The sequence below is a fragment of the Ctenopharyngodon idella genome, chromosome 6 (genome assembly GCF_019924925.1).
Source record: "Ctenopharyngodon idella isolate HZGC_01 chromosome 6, HZGC01, whole genome shotgun sequence".
Taxonomy (NCBI): Eukaryota; Metazoa; Chordata; class Actinopteri; order Cypriniformes; family Xenocyprididae; genus Ctenopharyngodon; species Ctenopharyngodon idella.
In genome coordinates, this window is record NC_067225.1 from 15,667,071 (window position 1) to 15,691,389 (window position 24,319).

A 24,319-nucleotide genomic window follows, 5' to 3' on the forward strand; every position below is an offset into this window, starting at 1 on the left:
TATATTATCATGATTATTACTATGAAATGTGTGCTCATTGAAGGATTTAAAACGGATGTCTCTGAATGTCCATAACGAACAGAGAGACAATGTGAATGGTAGTTCTACTTCTAACAACAAAAATATTCCAGGGGGATATAACACTCGGAAAGAGATGGAAACCCTGATTATTTGGCTCTGATTGGTCATCAGATTGGATATTATCAGAAAGATGATCTGACCACATTCTAGTGAAACCAGTTTAACCTCTAAGGCCAACAGATGCTGGTTGCCATAAATGGTTGCCATAAATACAGAAGCGTGACAAAACCTGAGAATTTTTTTTTTTTTTTTTTGTGAAATCCCTGTCCTTTATTTCCTCTAATGTTTCTGTACAGGCTGTCTTACTTGTTTATATTTGGCATGATTTCATTGGAAATCAGCGATGGCCAAAGGTGCAGTTTTATCCCTATATAAGGGCTGCTTTACAGTAGACAAGTTAATCTCTGATACAAATACAGACATTATTTACATGGTTTTGAAAAACATTTTACCATTTTAATGAAAAAAAAATCAAATTTTATTTGATCAAATGTGATATTACTATCAAGAAAAAACTAATAGCATATTTTTCTCACACTTTAAAGGTGCTCTATGTAAGTTTTTGACTGTACTAAAGCATAAAAATACCATATGTTTGCAGATATTTATTAAACATGCTCAGTTCACATATTCGTTTCTCTGAAAACCATTGCTACAGCCAGTTATTTTACTTTGAAATTTGTGTTCCGTGTCGGAATTTCTGTTTTTGTCTCGGTCTGTGCAAGACGGCACGTTGCCAATTTACCCAATAGTATTTCGCCACCCCGGGTTGCCAGTTGGTGGGAAACACATGCAGCGAATTGTATCCATGGAAGCCAGCGAACAGACTTGGTCAGAGATCGCAGATTCTACCCGACCTAAAAAGCCTCAGCATCTATCTAAAAATCTCTATGAACGGGAGCATATTAAAACGCGATATCAACTCATCATAAATCAATAAATCAACTAATTATCTTACAGTGTGCAAGTCTCCTCGCCTTCCAATGTCAATTGAGTTCGCTCCTGTTGCGTGTCTTCAAACTGGCAACCCGTGAGAGAGTAGAGTCTGAGGAGGAGGGGGCGGGACAAACAATATTTTGAATTTGGACAGCAGTTTCTACGGAGCCCCAGACATGACATGCAGGAAATAAGTAGTAGGCTAAATCGTGCGCACGATTTACTAATTCGTTCCCTCGATTTACTAAAACGTGCGCACGATTTACTATTTCGTTCCCTCGATTTATAAATCGAGGGAACGAAATAGTAAATCGTGCGCACGTTTTAGTAAATTGTGCGCACAATTTAGTAAATCGAGCTAACAAATTAGTAAATCGAGCTAACAAATTAGTAAATTGTGCGCACAATTTATTTTTTTTTCTTGCATGTCATGTGCAGGGCTCTGTACATTTCAACCATTAGCTGTCATTCTTACATAGAGCACCTTTAAATGAGTGTGAGTGTACATCTAAATCATTATTTTCAAAACTGTTTTAAAATATATTTCTGCCATGACAACTCTCTTGAGTGTTTGGCATGGTAATGGATATGACAATGTTGATATGTTTGGTCTAATCGATAATCGACTTTGGAAGATCGCTGCTGTTTCTACTGCTGTTATTGCTGCTGCTGCAAAGTACGGGACTTGCTAACGCCAATATACAGACACACTGCTGTGAGCAAGTAAATGTGCTGCAAATTCTACAGCAAATGCTGACCAGTATTTGAAGGTTGAGCAGCGAGCTCATTGGCTACTGATACAGCAAGAACCAATCAGCTATGCCCTATAGAGAATTATGTGATTGCAAGCAGATTGAGTTAAGGACCTATTAGCCTGTGCCATCTAGAGTTTCATCACAGAACTTTGTATATATTTTTAAGTTTGTTTTTTTTTTTTTTTTTTTTTTAACAAATATCATGAATTATTAATTTATAAATATTATTTTAAAATACAAATATAAAGTTTTTTGGGGCATTGTATTACATTACCCCCAGTTTCATAGACAAGGCTTAAGCCTAGTCCCATATGAAAACTCATGTTTGAGCTGTTTTAAGTGAAAGCAACTTGCACTGGCATATCTTAAAATATTTCAGTGCCAATGTTTTGTCTCAAGATGCACAACAGTAATGTTTTTGAGGCACGTTTATAAAAGCTACTTAAATGTCCTAATTAAACTAAGGCCTAATCTTGGCTTAATCTACATTTCGCAACCTTAACCTTGCCTTGCCATAAAAAGGTCAAATTATCTGCTATTTTTAAGAAATGTCATTTCCTCAGTGGTTCTCTCTATTATATAAATTTTGTTTTATTTTATTTTTACCATGCATGTTCCAGCACATTGCACCCAGATGCCTTGGATTTGGCATACAAAAGTTTTATTTATTTATTTAATTTTTTTACAGAACTGCTTTGCTGCTTATATATTTCTAATAATTAATATTAACTTTGGCTTATACTCTCAAAAATATCAAAATGAATTTTAATTCATAAATTCAAAAAATGTTCATCAAAGAAAAAAACAATCTTACTGGCTCAATTAAATATGATATCTTTGCAGTAAATCTGTTATCATTTCACTGCCAAGATGTGCAAGCTTGTGAAAGCTGGCAGTAAATGCACTAATTGTAAGTACTACAACAGCAACATAAAACTGAGAGTGCGGCTCTACAGAGAAACTTTAGACAGGGGCTGCGGCCAATTCTAGGTTTATAGATCGCTAGGCAACAAAGCAGGAAACTCGTCATGGAGACAGGAGATGAGGGACAGAAAGCACTCCACATGAAAAGGCTTAATAAAACAAGAAGTCATAAAGTAGAGGCAAAGTCCAAATACTATGTCTCACTGCTGATTTAATGTGAGTATAAATCACTATCATGCTTTTTTTGTCAGCTTAAAATCCATTCAAATTTATTCAGGACTCATTTTCCCTCTATGTGTCTGCAATTTGAGTAATCTAGTTGTCACAACACAACACTGTGACAGGAGATAAGGCATTGTAGATGGTGAGAACTGAGTGCTGAGGTCATTCACAGTCACGCTTACACAAAACACAAGCTCAGATCTCTGTATTCGTTTTGAGGGAAATCAAGGCGTGAGTATAAACAGAAGTATAAAATCTATTAATAGACATGAAGGAGTTAGTGTGTCCTATCTCTGTTTTCAAATCACATCCACAGTCTCTCATACTTCAACACTTCAATCATCTACTTGATCATATTTGTCTCAAAAACAAAAGACGCTCATCTACGCCCAAACATCATGGTGTGTGCTGTTTTGGTTTAGGTGCTGAACCTATTCTGTTTCTTTATTACCTACTGTGTTTTACAGTTTCTAGGCAACCAGTTACTGCCCTTGTCGGTGAGTTTGTACAGGGTTCTCCTTTTTCTGCCTTTCCATGAAGGCAATAACATGACGACGGCATTCATCTGCCGACACCTAATTAACCAGCTCTTGGCAAGTGACCCTGTGCATCATTATACGAGTGATCCCTGCAGTCCATTTACATCCTTGTCAATAAGCTTCCCCGCAAGCAGCTCGGAGGTCCTCAACTTGACATCTCAGATGACAAGAGCATCTGGTACATCAGTTTGTGACCTCAATACATACTGCATTTACCATCTTCTGAGGCTCCATGTCTTGTAAGGGATTTTATGGGGTTTAGACATTTAGGATTAATTTGGTAATCAGCATTTGTAAACACAATTGACCTTCGATAGATAAAAGACTTACAAGCCAACCAAATTGCTACTCTGATAAGCGTTGTTGTTATCATTATCCGTCAAACTTTCTGAACTGTCTGTAACATACAAACCTCCTTTTTTGCCAAATTTCCAATATTATGATAAAGTGGTGTTGTTATTGTACATGTAATTCTGATACTTGGTATCCAGAGAGTTCCCAAAGCCGGTAATCTCAAAAAAAAAAGAAAAAAAAACATAATTTACCCATCTACAGAACGTGTTTTTTTTTTGTTTGTTTTTTTTGTGTTCTACCATGTTTCTATGTAGTGTTTCTACAGGCTGATACTAAAGCTTGTGATTTTGTGTGTGTGTGTGTTATTACGAACTGCATTTGAAGTAATTTATTCCAAAATCATAGGTACATCAGAGAGCGAACCGACTCATGACATAATTTTGTTTAATGGACATAGACAGAGTACCCACATAGGGGGTGTGGTTATGTAATCGTTGTTATGAGGTCAATACAATGACCAATAAAATAAAGTCCACTGTGACAAATATGGAGGCAGGACGGGAAAGCAGCTTTTAGAAAATGTTTTGAAATCTAGTTGCAAATTGGTATAGGGAGTTGGAGCTTTTAAATAGGTGTGATCCTTTAAGTGCCTTACAGGGTGCAATTACCAGTGCCTCAGACTGAGTACAGCAAAGTCTTCTGGGAGATTAATGAAATGAAGTGAGTCAATGAGTGAGGTAAAGTACTCTCTGATGGTTAGACTAATGAGTTTTACCTTCAATCCCCTAAGCCAATGCGCACTGGTATCTGACCGGCTGCAGAAAGCCAGGAGTTGAGTTAAGATTTACAATTCCACTAAGAAAAATAAGCTTTTAATTGCATTGACTGTAATATGTAGCATCTTCATTCATTCATTTATTCATTCATGTACATGACAGACAGTACAGGAAATTGCTGTCACGGTTCATGGATTCACTTACTCACCCTCGTGTGTTGTTGTGTGTGTGTGTGTGTGTGTGTGTGTGTGTGTGTGTGTTGGGTGTGAGTGAATGATTGTGTGGGCGTTTCCCATTATGGTCTGATTGCGATCTGTTGCCAGCCGTGTCTTGTTAGTGGTTGTTATATATTGTGCATGTCTTTATGTGTCTTTGTCAGTTCGTTGCAGGCTGTTCCCGGTGTCGTGTTCTCTGTGTGTTTCTTCCTGGTTTTTGGATTCTGGACTTTCGTCGTGTGCCCTGTTTTCTGGGTTGGATTATCCTTGTTCTCTGATACCCGCTGTAGCCCTGCGCCACCCAGTGCCTCGCCACTCTGCACGCCACAGCCTCTGCCTCGACTGACCCTTGGAGTGAAGTTATTGTACAGCATTTTTCCTGTCAATAAATATTGTTATTCTTGCACTTGGATCCTCTGTCTGTGTTCATTCCCTGACAGAACGAACTGACCACTTATGGATCCAGCAAGGTCGTCGGATCTTCAGGAGTATTTGAGCAGGAGTGCTCAACGGATGGATCATCAGGACGAGCAAGTGGTGGCCACTGCTCGTGCCGTTCAGGCGTTGGTGGCGCAGGTGGCTGAGTTATCTACCCAGGTTCAACATCTTTCATCTCCCACTGCGCCAGCTCCACCGTCTGTTCCCCACCCATCCGCCAACGTCAGCAGTCAACAAGAGCCGCGTATTCCTGCACCAGAGAGGTATGCTGGAGAACCAGATGTTTGTAGAGCCTTTCTAACGAAGTGCTCTATTTATTTCTCTTTGCAACCTAACACGTTTTCTTCTGAGGAATCTAAAGTCGCGTTGGTCATGACGCTTCTGACGGGACGCGCAGCGTTGTGGGGAACAGCGGTGTGGGAGAACAAGCATCAGTGCTGCTCCTCATTCCACACCCTGTCGCAGGAGATGAGACGGGTCTTCGACCGTTCGGTGGCGGGACGGGAGGCCGCGCGCAAACTCGCGGATCTGCGGCAGGGAATCCAACCAGTGTCTGATTACGCCATCAAATTCCGCACCCTGGCAGCGGAATGCAAGTGGAACGAGGAGGCGCAGTGGGATATGTTCCTGCATGGGTTGGCCGACCGTGTTCAGCAGGAGATTTACCAGCTGGATCTACCCACCAGTCTCGACGGTCTCATTGAGCTCGCGCTGCGGGTGGACGCTCGCTTGCAAGAACGCGCGGCGCGTAAGAGGCCCGTAGCGCGCTTCGAGGAAATGGAGGAGAGCGGTGCCAGCGGAGTTAACACGGTCGGTCCCCCGTTCGATCCTGAACCCATGCAGGTGGGTAGAGCTCGGCTCTCCCGGGAGGAGAGATTACACCGGAGAGAGATGGGACTGTGTTTGTACTGTGGAGGGGCGGGGCATTTTCTTAGGGAGTGTCCCGTAAAAGGCAGAGCCCGACAGTAGTACCGAGGTTATTGTCGGGTGGTCTTTCCTTGGATAAATCCTCATCTGCGACACTCCTCCCGGTGAGACTACAGTGGGTATCGGGGCATCACACCTGCCAGGCTCTGGTCGACTCGGGGGCGGAGGGCAGCATCATGGACTATGATCTGGTCACGCGTTTGCACATACCCATTCACCCTTTGGAACATGCCATAACTGTCATCGCCCTTAATGGACAGAAGCTACCCACCATCACACACGCCACGGAGCCCTTAACCGTCATCACTTCCGGTAATCACACTGAACAGTTGCCATTTTTTATTTCTAGATCTACTACTCATCCGGTCGTCTTGGGTCATCCGTGGTTGCTCAAACACAAGCCCAGGATCGAGTGGGGTCAGGGGTCCGTGGCAGAATGGAGCAACCAGTGTCATGCGTCTTGTTTGTTGTCTGCCTGTTCTTCTGTGTCTCGTTCTGTGTTACAGGAGTCGTCGGTGAATCTGTCAAACGTGCCAGAGGAGTACCTTGACCTGAAGGAAGTGTTCAGTAAGTCCCGGGCTGCTTCTCTTCCTCCGCATCGTCCCTACGACTGTGCCATAGACTTAGTACCAGGGTCTTCTCCGCCTAAAGGCAAGTTATATTCACTTTCTAATCCTGAAAGGGAGGTCATGGAGAAATACATTTCTGATTCTCTGGCAGCTGGGATCATCCGCCCTTCCTCGTCTCCCGCGGGGGCGGGTTTTTTTTTCGTGGGTAAGAAGGACGGGTCGCTGCGGCCGTGCATTGATTACAGAGGACTGAACAACATCACGGTAAAGAATACTTATCCTTTGCCGTTGATGTCTTCTGCCTTTGAACGGCTGCAGGGCGCGTCTCTTTTCACGAAATTGGACCTGCGCAACGCTTATCATTTGGTTCGCATTAGGGAGGGGGATGAGTGGAAGACGGCATTTAACACCCCTAGAGGGCACTTTGAATACTTGGTTATGCCTTTCGGCCTTTCCAACTCGCCCGCCGTGTTTCAAGCACTCGTTAATGACGTGTTGAGAGACATGATCGATCAGTTCATTTATGTCTACCTGGACGACATATTGATATTTTCTTCTTCTCTCCAGGAACATGTGCAACACGTCAGACGAGTGCTCCAGAGGCTGCTAGAGAATGGGCTTTTTGTCAAGGCGGAGAAGTGCGTTTTTCATGCACAGTCAGTTCCATTTTTAGGGTATATCGTGTCGTCTGAGGGGGTGCGCATGGATCCTGACAAGGTTAAGGCTGTGGTGGATTGGCCAATCCCAGATTCCCGTAAGGCCCTGCAGAGGTTTTTGGGATTCGCCAATTTTTACCGGCGTTTTATTCGCAACTTCAGCCAACTAGCCGCTCCTCTGACCGCCTTAACCTCCACCGCAACGGCGTTCAGGTGGTCTAATACAGCTGAGGCTGCATTTTCCAATCTGAAGAGCCGCTTTGTTTCGGCTCCCATTCTTGTCGCCCCTGATCCTTCACGTCAGTTTGTGGTGGAGGTTGATGCTTCAGAGGTGGGGGTAGGGGCAGTTCTTTCCCAGCGCGCCGCCACGGACGATAAGATGCATCCTTGCGCGTTTTTTTCTCATCGCTTATCCGCCGCCGAACGGAATTACGACATTGGTAACAGGGAGCTGCTGGCGGTCAAATTAGCTTTGGAAGAATGGCGTCACTGGTTGGAGGGGTCGGGGGTACCTTTCATCGTCTGGACCGATCATAAGAATTTAGAATACATCAGATCCGCTAAAAGACTAAACTCTAGGCAGGCTCGGTGGGCTCTGTTTTTCGGTCGTTTCGATTTTTCTCTATCTTATCGTCCCGGGTCTAAGAACATCAAGCCCGATGCTTTATCTCGTATTTTTGATCGTTCCGAGCGCCCGTCCACTCCCGAGTGTATTTTACCTGAGAGACTCATTGTCTCTTCACTCACATGGGAGGTCGAGTCGAAGGTCCACACGGCCTTAGAAGGGGTAACGCCTCCGCCCGGGTGCCCACCGAGTCGATTATTTGTACCTAAGAGGTTACGTCCAGACGTTATCCGATGGGGCCATGATTCCAATCTGGCTTGTCATCCAGGGGTTAGTCGTACCATGTTTTTGGTTAAGCAACGATTCTGGTGGCCCTGCATGGCTCGCGATGTTCGCAATTTTGTTTTGGCTTGCTCTGTCTGCGCTCGTGGTAAGATTTCTAATCGTTCCCCAGATGGGCTTCTTCAACCGCTGTCTGTCCCTTCAAGACCCTGGTCCCACATAGCGCTAGATTTCGTAACAGGCCTCCCTCCTTCACAGGGCAATACGGTGATTTTGACCGTAGTGGACCGGTTCTCGAAGGCGGCACATTTCATCCCCTTGCCCAAATTACCCTCTGCCAAGGAGACAGCGGTTACTGTCATTAATCACGTCTTTCGTATTCATGGCCTCCCGGTAGACGTGGTTTCTGACAGGGGATCCCAGTTTACCTCCAGATTCTGGAAGGAGTTTTGCAGATTACTGGGAGCGACTGTTAGTTTGTCATCTGGGTTCCATCCCCAGAGTAACGGGCAAGCTGAGAGAGCCAACCAGGATTTGGGGAGAACGTTGCGATGTCGGGTAGCTCAGAATCCTTCATCCTGGAGTCAGCAGCTTCCTTGGGTGGAGTACGCGCACAACTCGTTACCAGTGTCGGCTACGGGCCTGTCGCCTTTCCAGTGTAGTCTAGGTTACCAGCCACCTATCTTTCCTAGTCTGGAATCCGAAGTCGCGGTCCCCTCCGCTCACGCCTTCGTCCAGAGGTGTCGTCACACGTGGAGAAGAGCCCGAGAGACTCTTATTCAGGTGGGAGCGCGCACCAAGGCCCAGGCCGATCGCCACCGGCTGAAGCCTCCCGTATACGTCGTCGGACAAAAAGTGTGGCTTTCTTCCAGGAACATTCCGCTCCGCTCCGTATGTAATAAGTTGGCACCTAAATTCATTGGCCCGTTTACTGTCACCAAGATTCTTAGTCCGGTGACAGTCCGCCTCAAATTCCCCCCAGCGTACCGTAGAATTCACCCCGTATTCCACGTATCTAAAATCAAACCTGTTTTTCATGCTAACATTAATCCGCCGGTTCCGGTTCCCCCCCCGCCGCGTCTCGTAGATGGGGAACCCGTTTATTCGGTTCGTCGTATTTTGGACGCTAGGCGAAGGGGACGCGGATTCCAGTACTTGGTGGACTGGGAGGGTTACGGTCCGGAGGAGAGGAGTTGGGTTCCTGCCAGGGACATCCTGGATCACTCTCTTATTGATGATTACTATCAACAGGTAGGCTCTCCTGGGAGCGCCAGGAGGCGCTCATAGGAGAGGGGGTACTGTCACGGTTCATGGATTCACTTACTCACCCTCGTGTGTTGTTGTGTGTGTGTGTGTGTGTGTGTGTGTGTGTGTGTGTGTGTGTTGGGTGTGAGTGAATGATTGTGTGGGCGTTTCCCATTATGGTCTGATTGCGATCTGTTGCCAGCCGTGTCTTGTTAGTGGTTGTTATATATTGTGCATGTCTTTATGTGTCTTTGTCAGTTCGTTGCAGGCTGTTCCCGGTGTCGTGTTCTCTGTGTGTTTCTTCCTGGTTTTTGGATTCTGGACTTTCGTCGTGTGCCCTGTTTTCTGGGTTGGATTATCCTTGTTCTCTGATACCCGCTGTAGCCCTGCGCCACCCAGTGCCTCGCCACTCTGCACGCCACAGCCTCTGCCTCGACTGACCCTTGGAGTGAAGTTATTGTACAGCATTTTTCCTGTCAATAAATATTGTTATTCTTGCACTTGGATCCTCTGTCTGTGTTCATTCCCTGACAATTGCAGGCTTTGACTGAGCTTTATAAAATCTCAAAAGGGCTTTCTTACTAGAGTTTGCAGCAAGGACATGAATCATTTTATATCAGAATTGGTTAGTTTAGTTGGTGGGATGAAGAACCACACCCAAGGCCATTTGAAAACATGTCAGGCGTATGATTAATCCACATTAATTGGATTATTTTTTTCCACATTCCACATTTTTTCATAAACATTTAATACTGATAGCAAGCAACAATCAGCATGGTCAAAAATTGTAAAGACTATATATATATATATATATATATCGTCTGTGGAAGTCTCAGGACCATACAACTTTTGTCCAATCATTGTTTTCAATCCATTGCTAGAGTCACAGAGCAAGAATGTCAGACAAACAGCAGCCACCTTTTACAGTTCGTAATTACAGAATAATGGATTTTGCTGCTGCTCTGAACTATTCAGCTTACCTAGTTTAATATTTTTGTACCTTTACAAATGATCTCTCAATGCTAACAGCGGCTATGGTGTAAAATTGAACTATTTCATGTTTTCAAACAGGGGTGTAGGTTTCATTTTGACATTGGTGGGGACATAAAAGCAGAACCACGGGGCTCTTCATTATGCTGTACATCACTTTATTTTCAAGAACCAGTGATGATTCTGAAAGGAAGTGTGTCCGGGAGTCCACTGTTGCTGTAGAAGTGAACACAACTTTCACATGCATCTGACTGTGACAGATAAACCGTCCACTCTTATTTCAGTTTTTAATTTTGTGGATATCTGAGCTAACAGTATGCTTCGTTCATTTATTTTAACAAGGGTAAATTTTATCAGTCAACTGAACTGTACACGTAGGCTAAGTTTCACTTACGTTACTCAGTTCATGCACTAAATGCATGTCCTTGAAAGAATGCAGTTTTTTAACATATTTTGACTTTAAAAAATTAAAAATGAAATAAAAGGGGGAAGAAATTAGCATCAAATAAATGATGATTAATAGACAGCTGAATATACAAATAATTGCATTTCATGTGACAGAAAATTAACTAATTAAAGTATAAATGAATAGGGGAATAATAAACATCTTTAGCATAATAGATAACTATTAATATTTAAAAGCATAATAATTAACTATTACCATATTTTGAAATGTCCATGGTAACAATATTGTGGATATTAATTATCACAATGAACCATATTACAGAATACCAGTGCATGTCTAAATAAACTGTATCGATAAAACTAAATTAATTTAAATAAAAAAATCCCCTAAACTTTCACTCAATATTCCTATATGTGCTACACATCCTTATTATTGAAGAATCAAGTCTCTGAGTAACTATTAAAGGGTTAGTTCATCCAAAAATGAAAATTCTATCATTAATTACTCACCTCATGTCGTTCCAAACCCATAAGACTTTCATTAATCTTCTGAACACAAATAAAGATATTTCTAATGAAATCAGAGTGATTTCAACACTTTGACACTTCAAAAAAGTTTATAAAAGATCGTAAAACTAATCCATATGAATTGAGTGGTTTAGTCCAAATTTCCTTAAGACACATGATCGCTTTACATGCTGAACAGATTTCATTTTGGCTTTCATTCACATAAACGCAAGTCTTATGGGTTTGGAACAACATGAGGGTGAGTAAATGAGGACATAATTTTCATATCTGAGTGAACTATACCTTTAACTGAGATTGTAAATTAGAAGTTAGCTGCCTATGTAAACAGACAGTTTAGAATATATCCATTACTGTGTCTTGTCCCTGTATACTGATACATTGTTCTTAATGTAGCCTAATTCCAATGTAATTCCAATTTTCTTCTGCTATGCCTCTAGGATTAAAATAATTCAATGAATTAAGTTCAAACAGCAAAAAAAAAATGTCTCCATACAGCAATCACAAGCATCACTAGAGACAACTAACACTGCTTATGCCTGCTTCCAAAAATAAGTAAGAATAAGATAAATAATAAGAGTCCGAACTCCGAACCCCCACCCCCTCCAGACCTGCTTCCAATCTGCTCACTGAGGAATAACCCCTATACCATTCTGGGGGATTAAAAATGAGCAACATCTTCTGGGTTTTACCTACTGTTAACTGTTATTTGCGTAACTGAACTAAACTTACAATGTCTAATCATGTTTCTGCTACCAAAGTATGAAATCAGATGCTATTAAAAGAGTCTGCTAACGATTAGCAGGTTAGCATTCTTATACTCACAAGACGAGGGAAAAATGTCTAAGGACAGGTTAGTCTAAGGAAGTGATAGCATCACACCATCTAAGAATAAACCTACATATTATGTTATTAACTAAGATGTAGCCTTATGTGTATTTATCTGCAGACATTACAATAAAGATAAGGTAAATTAACTATTTGCATGAGCCAAGCGTAACTTTGTTTCCATCTTTCCTAAACACTGTGAACTAATCATGAGTCACACATAACTTACTGTTAGTAACAAACAGACTTCCAGTAAACATGAGTTAACTTCACACAGAACTTGTGGCAACCAAAACCTCATTGCTTACTCATATATAGCCACATACATGCTGAAGCAAAATTTGGTTGTCAATTCACCTTTCAGTGCTTAAAGGATTAGTTTACTTTTGTATTAAAATGTCCTAATAATTTACTCACCCCCATGTCATCCAAGATGTCCATGTCCATGTTTTTGATGAAAAATTCCAGGATTATTCTCCTTATAGTGGACTTTAATTGACCCCAAACGGTTGAAGGTCAAAATTACAGTTTCAGTGCAGCTTCAAAGGGCTTTAAACGATAACAGACGAGGAATAAGGGTCTTATCAAGCAAAACGATCAGTCATTTTCTAAAAAAAAAATAAAAATGTATATGCTTTATAAACACAAATGATCGAATCGCAAGTGCTTCCGCCAGACCGCCTTCCGTATTCTTCAGAAAGCTTTCGCTGTATGTCCTACACCTTCCCTATTCAAATTACAGAACGAACGCGTTTTTTCCGTAAGTTGAATAGGAAAGGTGTAGGACATACAGCGTAAGCTTTCGGAAAAATACGGAAGGCGGTCTGGCTGGTTTATAAAGCATATACATTTTTATTTTATTTTTAGAAAATGACCGATCGTTTCACTAGATAAGACCCTTATTCCTCATCTGGTATCGTTTAAAGCCCTTTGAAGCTGCACTGAAACTGTAATTTTAACCTTCAACCATTTGGGGTCAATTGAAGTCCACTATAAGGAGAATAATCCTGGAATGTTTTCATCAAAAACCTTAATTTCTTTTTGACTGAAGAAAGAAGGACATGGACATCTTGGATGACATGGAGGTGAGTAAATTATCAGGAAATTTTAATATGAAAGTGAACTAATCCTTTAATCCTGTTATGTAGGAGTTCAGAGAGTTCAGTCATTTACGGGAGTGACAACCTCATTCTACAAAAAAATTAACTCCCTAAAAATGCAGCTAGTGACAACCGCATTTACACAAATTCTACGCAGTGTGTACAGAACTAAACTGAACAATTAGTTGTTGATGACATATTTTAAATGCACATCACACCCCAAAAACTGAGCCGACAGACGCTCAACAATGGCCCGATACTGGCCAACAGCAGACCGTCGGCTTGGTGTGTCATGGTCTCAAACCAGCCAAGGTACCAGCAACACACTCAGCAAGTCATCTAATTATCGTTATCAACAAAATTCCAGAAGATATCAAAATATAATTTGTGTTAATACTGTACACCTCTGTTTAGGGGGAGATAAGCAAATGACCTCAAAGCAAACACATACGGACTAAAAACTTTAAAGTTGATGTGTGTAATGTATGGCCATTCGTCTGATACTCATTCTTTGGATAAACAGTCCTGTTTCAAACTCTTACAGATCAAACCAAGTCTCCACAGGCCAGTGGTAGAATGTGTCATCCTTGTGTGTGTGTGTGTGTGTGTGTGTGTGTGTGTGTGTGTACAGGGTGTGTTTGTAATAGAGAAAGAAAGTGTTTCTTCATGTCTGTTATAACACATTTATTGCCTTGTGTGGGTTAATCATAAATTAAAAGAAAACTTACCATAAATATATGCTGAAACTGAGGCCCTGTTTACATCTGGTATTAAGATGCGTTTGGACGATTCGGATCACAAGTCAATGACGCTAAATACAGGTGTAAATGGGGTCTAAAACATTTTAAGCTTGTCCACTTTTGATCACTTCCAGAGGGAGTCAAAAACACATTCGATTGAATTGCTTTTGTAGTGTAGATGCTCATGTGGTCGAATGCATTTGAACAGCAACAAAAGACCGCCTACTCTCCGCCTACTATGCGTAAACATTATGAAAAGCGCGCTAGCCAGACGGGATTTAAACTTTGTCGATTAAAAACACAAGTTTGGTTTAAAGACAAAAAAACTTTCCAAGCACGATGTTATATCACCATTTCTGATTTCTAACACATACTCACAGTGTTTGGCATGCCTTTGCGGCTGTCAGAGCAGAAACGAAAGCTGCTGCTTTCTGCATGTTTTTCTGTTGTAATGATCGCGTTCATATGTAAATTGAGCAAGCTTATTTCGTCCATTACATCGAAAGATCTGAAAAAAACCTATAAATTTACCTGCCCATAGACCCTCCCCTCGAAGAAATCAGGACGCAAGTGGTTGAAAGTGGACAAAAGAGACAGCAGGTGTAAACGGGGAAATGTCTCCCTTGTCTACTTGTAATCCGATCGAGCAAAACTGATCTTAATACCAGGTGTAAACAGGGCCTGAGATTCAATGGCAACAGGATAAAATAAGCACTAAACTTTGACTGACAGTTGTCCTTGAGAACAGGGCCATTGCTAGAGGGGAAAAAGGTGGTGACGATTCTCTGTGCCATCGCAATTTCAACCAAACACTTGGCAGGTTTGGTCTGATTAAAACAAGCTCTGGTGCAATTGCTCTGTTAGTGCGGTTCATTTGAATAAGTGTAAATACTGCCATCTAAACCTTGGTGCACATCAAACTAGCGGACCAAGACCCCTGAGAAGGTGGGTCACTGTCCATTTCCAAATGTTCTCTGTTGCGGTTCAACTAAAATATGAACGCAACACGGACCAAAGACATCTAAAAAACCAAAAACAGGAAATGATGTCACAAGATGGGACCCTAAAAGAACTGAATGGTCAAGCACCTGATTCTTCTCATCATAGGTGCTACGTTGCCCATTACAGTTTGGAACAGGCATCAGAAACGCAGTCTCCTTGCAGCATATCTTTGTTTGTGTGCAATGGAAGAATTCCTGGTACTGTTTTGACTCGCCTACACATTTTATAAGCTCTTCACAATTGTATTGGATGTTCAGTAAGTTCCGTCACAAAATTAACGTCATTAAAGTCATTTTTTTGTTGTTGTTTTGTATCTTTAGGTTCAGTCTTAAAAATGTGTGAACGTTAAGTGAACCAGGACTAAATGTATAATTTTCTTTTTTGGTCCGGACTGGTTTTTAGTTTTATTTTGGCCAATCTCTGTTCCGGACTTGCACACAAACTGCATTGCAATAATTTCCCAAAATGTCATTTGTGTGGAAATTACAAAGTCTGTAAATAGGACGTTAACACAGGCCAGAGACCGCACACATAATGAAGACAGACGCAAAGGGTAGAACAGAGACGGTCCATCATATATAGCATATTTTATATGTTGGTAGCATGTTTAATATTTTGCTGTTAAAACGTGCATCAGTTTGTCAAGCCAACATAACAGCAGTGTCTAGTGAAGTGCTTCTCAAACCTGTTCTAAAATCACTTAAAATCAATTAATTTTTAAAAACACAATTTAATAACATTGTTAAAGCTTTAGCAAATCCTAAAATTAATACCCATTGCAGAGCAATCAGATTACGTTCAAAGGGAAAGCCAATGGCTAACCTTGCGACTTGTGTTGAGCTAAAGCTGGACCAAACTGGTAAATCCACATTCATTGATTAACTGGCCTGATAACATCTAGTGATCGAACTGTAATTATCTGACTTAATGTTCAGTATGACTTTATGAAATGAACACTAAATATTTACAAGAAATAATCCAACCGAATGTTATGCCATGCGATTCTACATGATAGATAAAAAGAATATATTACAAACATGCTGCAAAGTAGGGCAATTAAAGGTGGTGTGATAACTATGAGTAAGCCATTTAGGCTGATTTCTCAGAAAAGTGTTTATCGACTGTCTCTGTGGTGCTATTTGAGTTTCCCAATCAAGGAGTTCTACCTGGAGAAAGGTATCCGTTAAAATAGCTTTTCAAATTGCATATCTGTGACCAGCCAAACCTTGACCCCTAGGGCACAACTAAGCAACACAGACTCAAGCAATGGCATGAATTTGGGGTGGAACTATATGTTTGTCCAATCAATGACAGATAGAGGGGAGTGCTCATGAAACCTGTTTGAGGTGAATATTTTTGAAAATCTATATTGGAACTGCTTGTGGCACCCTCCTTCAAAGCAATAGATTTGGTCATCATTTACTCAACCTCATGGTGTTCCAAACCTTTATGACTTTCTGTCTTATGTGGAACACAAAAGAACTATTCTGAAAGGTTTTATTTTTTTTTTTTGTACATACAATGAAAGTCTATGGGGTCCAATGTTGTTTTGAAAACCACTGACTCATTGTATGGACAAAAAGGGCTTTTCACACCGCACTTAACCTCGGGTTATAGTCGTTCTAAACCCCACATTTAACCCCAGTTAGAGGAATCTTTCATATAAAATATATAAGTTCTTAGCTGCGCTTTTTACCCAGGGTTATGAATCCCTGGGTTTGGGAAGGAACTGCAGGGGGTTCATAAATTTATAAAAAGTTTAATTAATTAAATCAAGTTCAATTATTAAAAAATAAATAAATAAAACACTAACTAATAAAAGATCAAATATTTTATTTGTTTATGCTCTGCAGCCTCTCAATTTGTAATTATAGTCGCCTGACTAGTGGCCGATCTGTGTGTGCAATTCCACAAAACTTTTGGGAAAGGAAAATTTAAAAGATGAAAAAGAATTAGGGAGAATCATTGAATTCTGAATAATTTACTGCCATTTTGTGAATATTAAGTAATTGTGTAATCAATAAAAAAACATTTGAGTGTCAATTTCTGTGAAGGAGAGACTTTTTCATTCTTACCTTTATATTCTGAAAAGTCCATTCAGGAAAAACTTGGTAGCAGTCGCCGGCAATATGAGGATGCGCAATGCTAGAGTCTTTATGTAAACATGTTGTGTGCTGCATTCATAGATCAGTCAATTCTTCTATAGACATCCTACAGGGTTCATGACTTGAGTTTTAAAGAATGATTTATGCCAAAAAGATTCTATATAATATATAAGAAGAAATGTCTTAAATGATTGCATAATTCTTTCATGTTTGAGGTTATTTCATTTTTTTTTTTTTCCAGTGATAAAGTATGTTTACAAGCTGTTCAGTTTATAAAATGTAATTAAAATTAAAAATGGTTTTAAAACAAATTAATTAAAACTAAATCCATCAAGGTCCGGTTTCACAGACAGGGCTTAGATTAAGCCAGGATTAGGCCTTAGTTCAATTAGGGCATTTAAGTAGCTTTTAACAACGTACCCTAGAAAAAAACATTACCAGTGTGCATCTTGAGACAAAACAATGCCACTGATATATTTTAAGATATGCCAGTGCAAGTTGCTTTCAGTTAAAACAACTCAAACATGCATTTTAGTCTAGGACTAGCTTAAGCCTTGTCTGTGAAACCGGGGGCAAATGATCCAATGATGAGAACCCCTAAAAGGATATATATATATATATATATATGAAGCGCCTGAAAGAACCCTTTTCTTCTAAGAGTGCACTGCAAATACAGGAACAGTACAGTGAAATGTCAGAATACTCAGGATTAATTGTTATCCCCGGGTAAATTATGAGCAGTGTGAAACATGAAACAAGATAACCCAGGATTTTGTTTACCCAGGGTTTAATATGACCCAAGGTTAACTTTCCCAAATGTGAAAAGCCCTAAATAGTTTTTTAAAATATCTTCTTTTGTGTTCCACATTAGACAGAAAGTCATTCAGGTTTAAAAAGACATAAGAGTTAATAAATAATGACAAAAAAAATTGGATGAACTATAACTGTACATTTTATTTTCATTAAATAAATTCAACCTGAAAGTGCAATAAATGAATTAAGCAGGCAATACTGGTAAAGATTTAAGAGCCACTGCCCCCAAAAACAGAAGGAAAAAAAAAGAAAAAAAAAACTTCACAGGAACAACAGACTACTATAAACATCCGTCACTGTTACAAATGGTATGTAAATACAATAATATAAAAATATCTTATATCAAAGTTTCCAAAAAAATAACTCAGAGAACAGGTTAAGATGTCCACATTAATTCCTTTCTTTTTTTTTTTTTCTTTTTTTTTCTTGTTATGAGAATACCCAGAACACAGATTCATGTCTAACCTGAAATGTACTGCCTGCATTTAATAGATCAATGTACAAAGTCCTTTACAGCAAGTTCACAGATCTGGTTCATGTCAGTCAGAATGATAACATTTCCTCTGGATAACATTAACAGCATGTTGTTGAATTTCCTGTGATATTATCAATCACTCATTCATGCCATAGCATAAAGAACAGAATATTACTAGCTCTGTCTAAAGATGTCAGCTATATGCCATTGAAGACACATTTTAGCTGATATTAAACTGACAAAAATCGTATCGTTCATAATGTATAACATTCAATTTAGCAACACATCCATGTCAAATAAATGCACCACATATCTTAGCAATAATATTCTTATTGTTGAACATGAAGCAATAAGATCATTTACATACTGTAGCACTATAATATTAAGCAATAGAAAATTAGAGCAACTATCAAACACGAAACAGATAAATATTGACTAAAGCCAGATCAAAATGTACTATTGTACACAAACCAAACCGTGCAACGGTGTTTATAAACATTTACATGATTATTTACCTCTGGACAGAATAACACTTTATGAGAGTGATGCAGTATAAACACATATACATACAGTATACATGTTTGACACTTACCGTATCTCGGCTCAGTGGGAGAAAAAAACGGGAATAGAAAAACAGCCTTGTTGTATTTCTGCCGACCCAGAACGATCTGTCGATAGCAATTCTTCACAAGTATATAAAGTTCTCCTTCTAACAACTGTCACCTAATAAACTCTTTTATTCTATTTGAACGCTCTGCAAAACTGCCTCTGATTATGTAATACAGCTAAACTCAGACACCGATCGACCTTTCACTTCTGTACGCGAACATAAAGCGGAATGGTGGGAACGGTGGAGGACTGGAGCGCAACAGTTTCTCTACACGTCCACAGCGGGAATTTACGAATTCTACTATGACAGAGGCAGAGCTTATAAATATTAATTAGGTCATAACGACGTTGCCTGGTAACCTTCCGGTAGCGTCCAATCACGTAATTCAGGAGTGATTTAGCAAATCACTCTTGGCTACTGAGAGAACGTCACCTAACGTAATTAATATTAATGTTTCGAGCCTTCGCCATAGTAAGACTCTCGTCTTTATTACGGCTACAGGAGCGCCATCTGTCAGATGCACCATAATACAACCACCACCACACAGTTCAAAGACTACAGGGCAGTATTTCCACGTTCAGTCAGAAGACTACATAGAAACGTTCACAATTTTCTAGACTTTTTGGGGGAGTTATACGTAGTCACGATCATTTATTTTGCATTGGATGTTGGCCGGAAGATTTTTTTTTTTTTTTTTTTTTTTTTTCACTTTTATTTAATGAAAATTAAATTAATACTTTAATCAAAAATGCCAAAGTCACGTGATTTCAGGAAACGAGTCTTCGTTATGTCATAAGAGTTTCGAAATTTCAATGGTTCACCACTATGACTTTGGCAGTTTATACACGCTCCGAATCACTGATTCAAAACAAAAGATTCGTAAAGCTTCGAAGCTTCACGAAGCAGTGTTTTGTAACCGCCCATCACTAGATATTGTTGAATACAGTCACAACAAGTATTCTCGTTGCTTCATAACATTAAGGTTGAACCACTGTAGTCACATGAACAGTTTTAAATATGTCTTTAATCGCTTTCTGGGCATCTGAAAGTGTTAATCATCTTGCCGTCAACGGAGGCCTCACTGAGATTTTGTCAAAAAAATCGTAATTTGTGTTCCGAAGATGAATGAAGGTCTTGCGGGTGTGGAACGACATGAGGGTGAGTAATTAATGACAGAATTTTCATTTTTGGGTGAACTAACCCTTTAAACCTCAAATTTTCCAACCTGTCACTCACAAGATCGCAGCAATAACAACTATCCAATCAATTCCCGATGGACAAAATCAAGTCCCACCTTCACTATGATATGCGTCACAAGAAAAGACAAACGTAACTCCCATTTCATGCCAACTTTAAAACTTTTCATTAACCAAAAAAAAAAAAAGAAAAAAAAAAAAAGAAAGAAAAAGAAAGAACACAGGCTGTCTATAAAACGGGTTGACTTTATTGCTTAGAGAATACAGCTTTTGCAAAGGCATGTGAATACGCTTCTCAACTACATCTTACCAGTCATCACAAGATATGAATTAACCGCACATTCACAACTCCACTTTTACACATTGCACCTGTAAAAAAATCTGCTATCAAAACATTGTACAAAGTGTGAGTTAGAGCGTTTAGCGCATTCTGCACCAAAGCACTCGTGTCATACAGAGAGCAAATACCATGAGCAGATTTCCAAAGCCTATCTGGTGACTGAATTTTTCATATTTTCTTCTATCTTTGGTACTATAAGACAGATATTATTCTGCACATGTAAATCTTTTCCTTGGAATACTGATGTGAACACAGGGCAGGTAAAAGCCTATCTACACAATCTTTATCCTGACTTGAACTAAAATGAACCAAAAAGCAACATCCTACATTACAAATCACGTTCTCTGATCTCACTCAGCAGAACAAAGAGAAATACGGAAGCAGGGATGAACGGCTGTAAAAATCACTTTCCAAAAATGTTCCCCAATTGTGTCTCTTCAAACTATATTACAAAGACAAATATAAGAGAAATACGCAAATCGCCTAAAACAGGATGCAGCGATTCAAACAGCAGCTCCTGAATTTAACCAATGACAATTAACATGGTGCGTCTTACGCCACAACCACATTACATGAATTTTAACATCCTTCCCACACACATACGGTGAAACTTATGACAACTGCCTTCAATTAAATCAGGAACAAACAAGAAAGAAAAGAGGGATTTTCAAGAGCTAATAATTCTAGTTAACAAGTGAATCGAGGCAAACATAGCAACAAATCACAGGAGAGGAGCCATGACTGCCCCTGAACCGTCAGTATGAATTTATACTGGTGATCTGGGATTTAAAAGTTTATATAGAAGACAACACTGCAGAGGTCCTTCTCTGCTAAGGTTTACAGAGGACAGCTTGTGTGTGGGAGACCATACATGTCTGTAAATATATATATATTTGTCAATCTATCTGTGTGCTTCGGAGAAAGCCTGCCGGGATTCACATGTCGTCCTCTTCATCTTCATCCTGGGAAGATCCGGCCTGCTGAGCGGAACTGGCTGAAGCCGCCGCTAACTGTGCCTGCTGGGCGGCCTGCTGCATCTGTAACCACTCCTGCTGTGCTAATTCAGCCTGCTGCTGTCGTGCCTGCAAGACAGCACAACTCATCAGAACAGCCACTTGAAATCTTGTTACAAGGCTGGAAACAAACTGGAAACCTACAGAGTAAAAAGTTCATATCTGTTTCATGAATTATTTAACACGCTTCCAGGATCTTTACCTTGGCAAATAATTCCTGCTGTTGACGAAGTAGCTCTTCCTCAGGAATGCCAAGGTTCTCTAGTCGGGAGCTGGCCTTTCTCCGTTTAAGTGCTACAGTTTTACACTCCTGCAGAACGTCTTTTACTTCTGCAATGTATGACCCAAAACCTAGACTTTCAAGTGCTGAAGAAAAACAAAAAATCATTCACTGTTACATTAGTTTTCGGAGAGATGTACAAGTTTAAAGTAAAATGCACAACTGCCAGTGAACAAGAAACTATAATCTTAACACTGTAAATCTTTTACATGACTGTAATACAATCATACCCATCCATGTGTTGTGTAAATGTGAATTTAATACTGAATCTTGTGTATATTAATGGGTTAGTTCACCCAAAAATAAAATTTCTGTCATTAATTACTCACCCTCATGTCGTTCCACACCCGTAAGACCTTCGTTCATCTTCGGAACACAAATTAAGATATTTTTGATGATATCCGAGAGGTATATAACTCATCCATAGACAGTAATATAAAATCAATACTTTAAAGGTCCAGAAAGGTACTAAAGACATTGTTAAAACAGTTGACGTGACTGCAGTGGTTCAACCTTAATTTTATGAAGCGACGAGAATACTTTATATTGTCATCTACGGACGAGTCATATACCTCGGATTTTATCAAAAATATCTTAATTTGTGTTCCAAAGATGAACGAAGGTCTTATGGATGTGAAACGACATGAGGGTGAGTAATTAATGACAGAAATTTCATTTTTGTGTGAACTATCCCTTTAAAGCAGCCTGGTTCAAGATCTGAGTAAAAGGTAGTAGTTTCAGACCCACCATTGTGCTTTTGTTTAAAACATTTAAAGAGAGATCGCTTTATTTACAGGTTTGGAACAACATGAGGGTATGACTTACTTGCTACTACTATTATTTAGAACAACAGGTTTTGAAGAAATGTTTAAAAAAAAAATAAAAATAAACTGAAGAACTGTTTTTGTTCATACAATTTAAGTCACTAGGGTCCAAAACAACATTAGAACTAATTGACTTTCATTTTATAAACAAAACGGCCAACATTTTTCAAAATATCTTCTTTTGTGTTCCACAGAAGAATGAAACACATACAGGTTTGGAGTTTGTCGAACAATTTTCATGTTTAGGTATACTTCCATTTAATCCAATCTAATATGGTTTAAGATGGTCCTTCAGAAAGAAGTCTCCCAAACTGAACAGCTGAAGTGTCCGAAACCCCTTAAAAACCAGTCATCTGACCAGCCTGACAACATTAGGAGAGCATCTTAGACCAGTTTAGGCTGTTTTCAACAATAATTGTATGGTAAATGAGGCACTGAAAGTGAATGGTGACCGAGACTGCCAGTCACTATCATTCAAATCTCATTATCTCATATCATCTCATTTTGTGTTCAACAGAAGCAAGCTAGAAATACAAGTGAAGGCGTATGAGAGCGAGTACATGACAGAATGTTCATTTTTGAGTGAACTACCTCTTTAACTCCAGTTTACTGCACAACAAGTTAATAAAACCCTCTTCCAAAATGAAAAATTAGCTGTTCGTGATCTCACAATCATCAAGAAGCGCCATCCTCACCGTTTATAACATGTTCAGGGGATATAGTCTTCTTCTCTGATTTATTGCAGATCTCGTTGGCTTCTGATGAGACGAGGTGAATGAACTCTGTGCAGCAGTTCACCACCAGCTCTCTGGCATCGTTCGCTACTCGCACATTGGGAAGCGTTTCTTTAATCATTTTATTGATCGCCGCCCTCGGGATCGTCAGGTCATCGTCGTTCCCCGATGAAGAGGCCATGAGGGATGAGCTGCCGTGACGCTTCAGAGTTTAAAGGGAATCGAAACCAGGCGAGGGGGTTCAGTAGGTTGTTAATGATGATACACCCACAGCGAGGGCTTTGTGTGGAGATTCAGGCGATGTAGTCGGCTTTCTTATAGCAGATGGCTAAAATACTGTCTGAGAGAGTGCAATTTTGAATATAGTTTTGAATTCAAATTCAGGGAGAGAGTGTAAGTGTTTGGAGGATGAGAGGAGTCAGTACCTTTTGGATGATCAGTTTACGCTGACTCTCCACATCCACACATCAGTGCTGCTGCTGTTCCTGTGCGCCTTTATATTCATGATTCAACTCCGATCACTCATTCTCAAGCTGCCTGGATAAACCAATAGACGCCGCGCTTGTTCGGCTAAAAGCACGGAGCGGAAATTTTTTAGCACCCAAAGCTCTTAATTCATTACTTCAACCATTCGGTTAGCGATCAACGAAATGAGCCCCACAATGCAACACTTCCGGATATCCGGTGATTCTTCTGCTTGTTATTGTTTCGTGAGATTGCTCGACACTGCCGCCTACTGCAAGAAACGGAAATAAAGGAGTTTCATCTCGACCTTAGAAATCTCTAAAACCATTAAAATATTTTATTGTGTACCCTACTGGTATGTTTGTATTGAATTAAAACTTAAATGGCGAGCTCAGGATTTAGGAAAGTCATGTGGTTGCATATTTGGGTCCAATCAGCGTAGTTGTAGGA

The 24,319-nt window shown here is 40.0% G+C and overlaps 2 protein-coding genes across 2 annotated transcripts in view; both read right to left on the reverse strand.

Annotated features, from left to right (window-relative positions):
- The window catches only part of gng12b (guanine nucleotide binding protein (G protein), gamma 12b), a 60,850-nt gene extending 40,543 nt beyond the window's left edge, over window positions 1-20,307 (reverse strand). Inside the window, exon 1 of the mRNA XM_051898330.1 lies at window positions 19,000-20,307. The gene's annotated coding sequence lies outside the window, so the exon portion shown is untranslated. The remainder of the gene's footprint in view (window positions 1-18,999) is intronic.
- A 132-nt stretch (window positions 20,308-20,439) lies between these two features.
- dr1 (down-regulator of transcription 1) lies at window positions 20,440-24,096 on the reverse strand. The gene is made up of 4 exons (XM_051898327.1): window positions 23,830-24,096; window positions 23,366-23,744; window positions 21,769-21,932; window positions 20,440-21,635 (listed from the first exon to the last, which is right to left on the reverse strand). The coding sequence occupies exons 2-4, from the start codon at window positions 23,583-23,585 to the stop codon at window positions 21,489-21,491; spliced, it is 531 nt and encodes a 176-aa protein (XP_051754287.1). The 5' UTR covers window positions 23,586-23,744; window positions 23,830-24,096; the 3' UTR covers window positions 20,440-21,488.
- Between the last annotated feature and the right edge of the window lie 223 nt (window positions 24,097-24,319).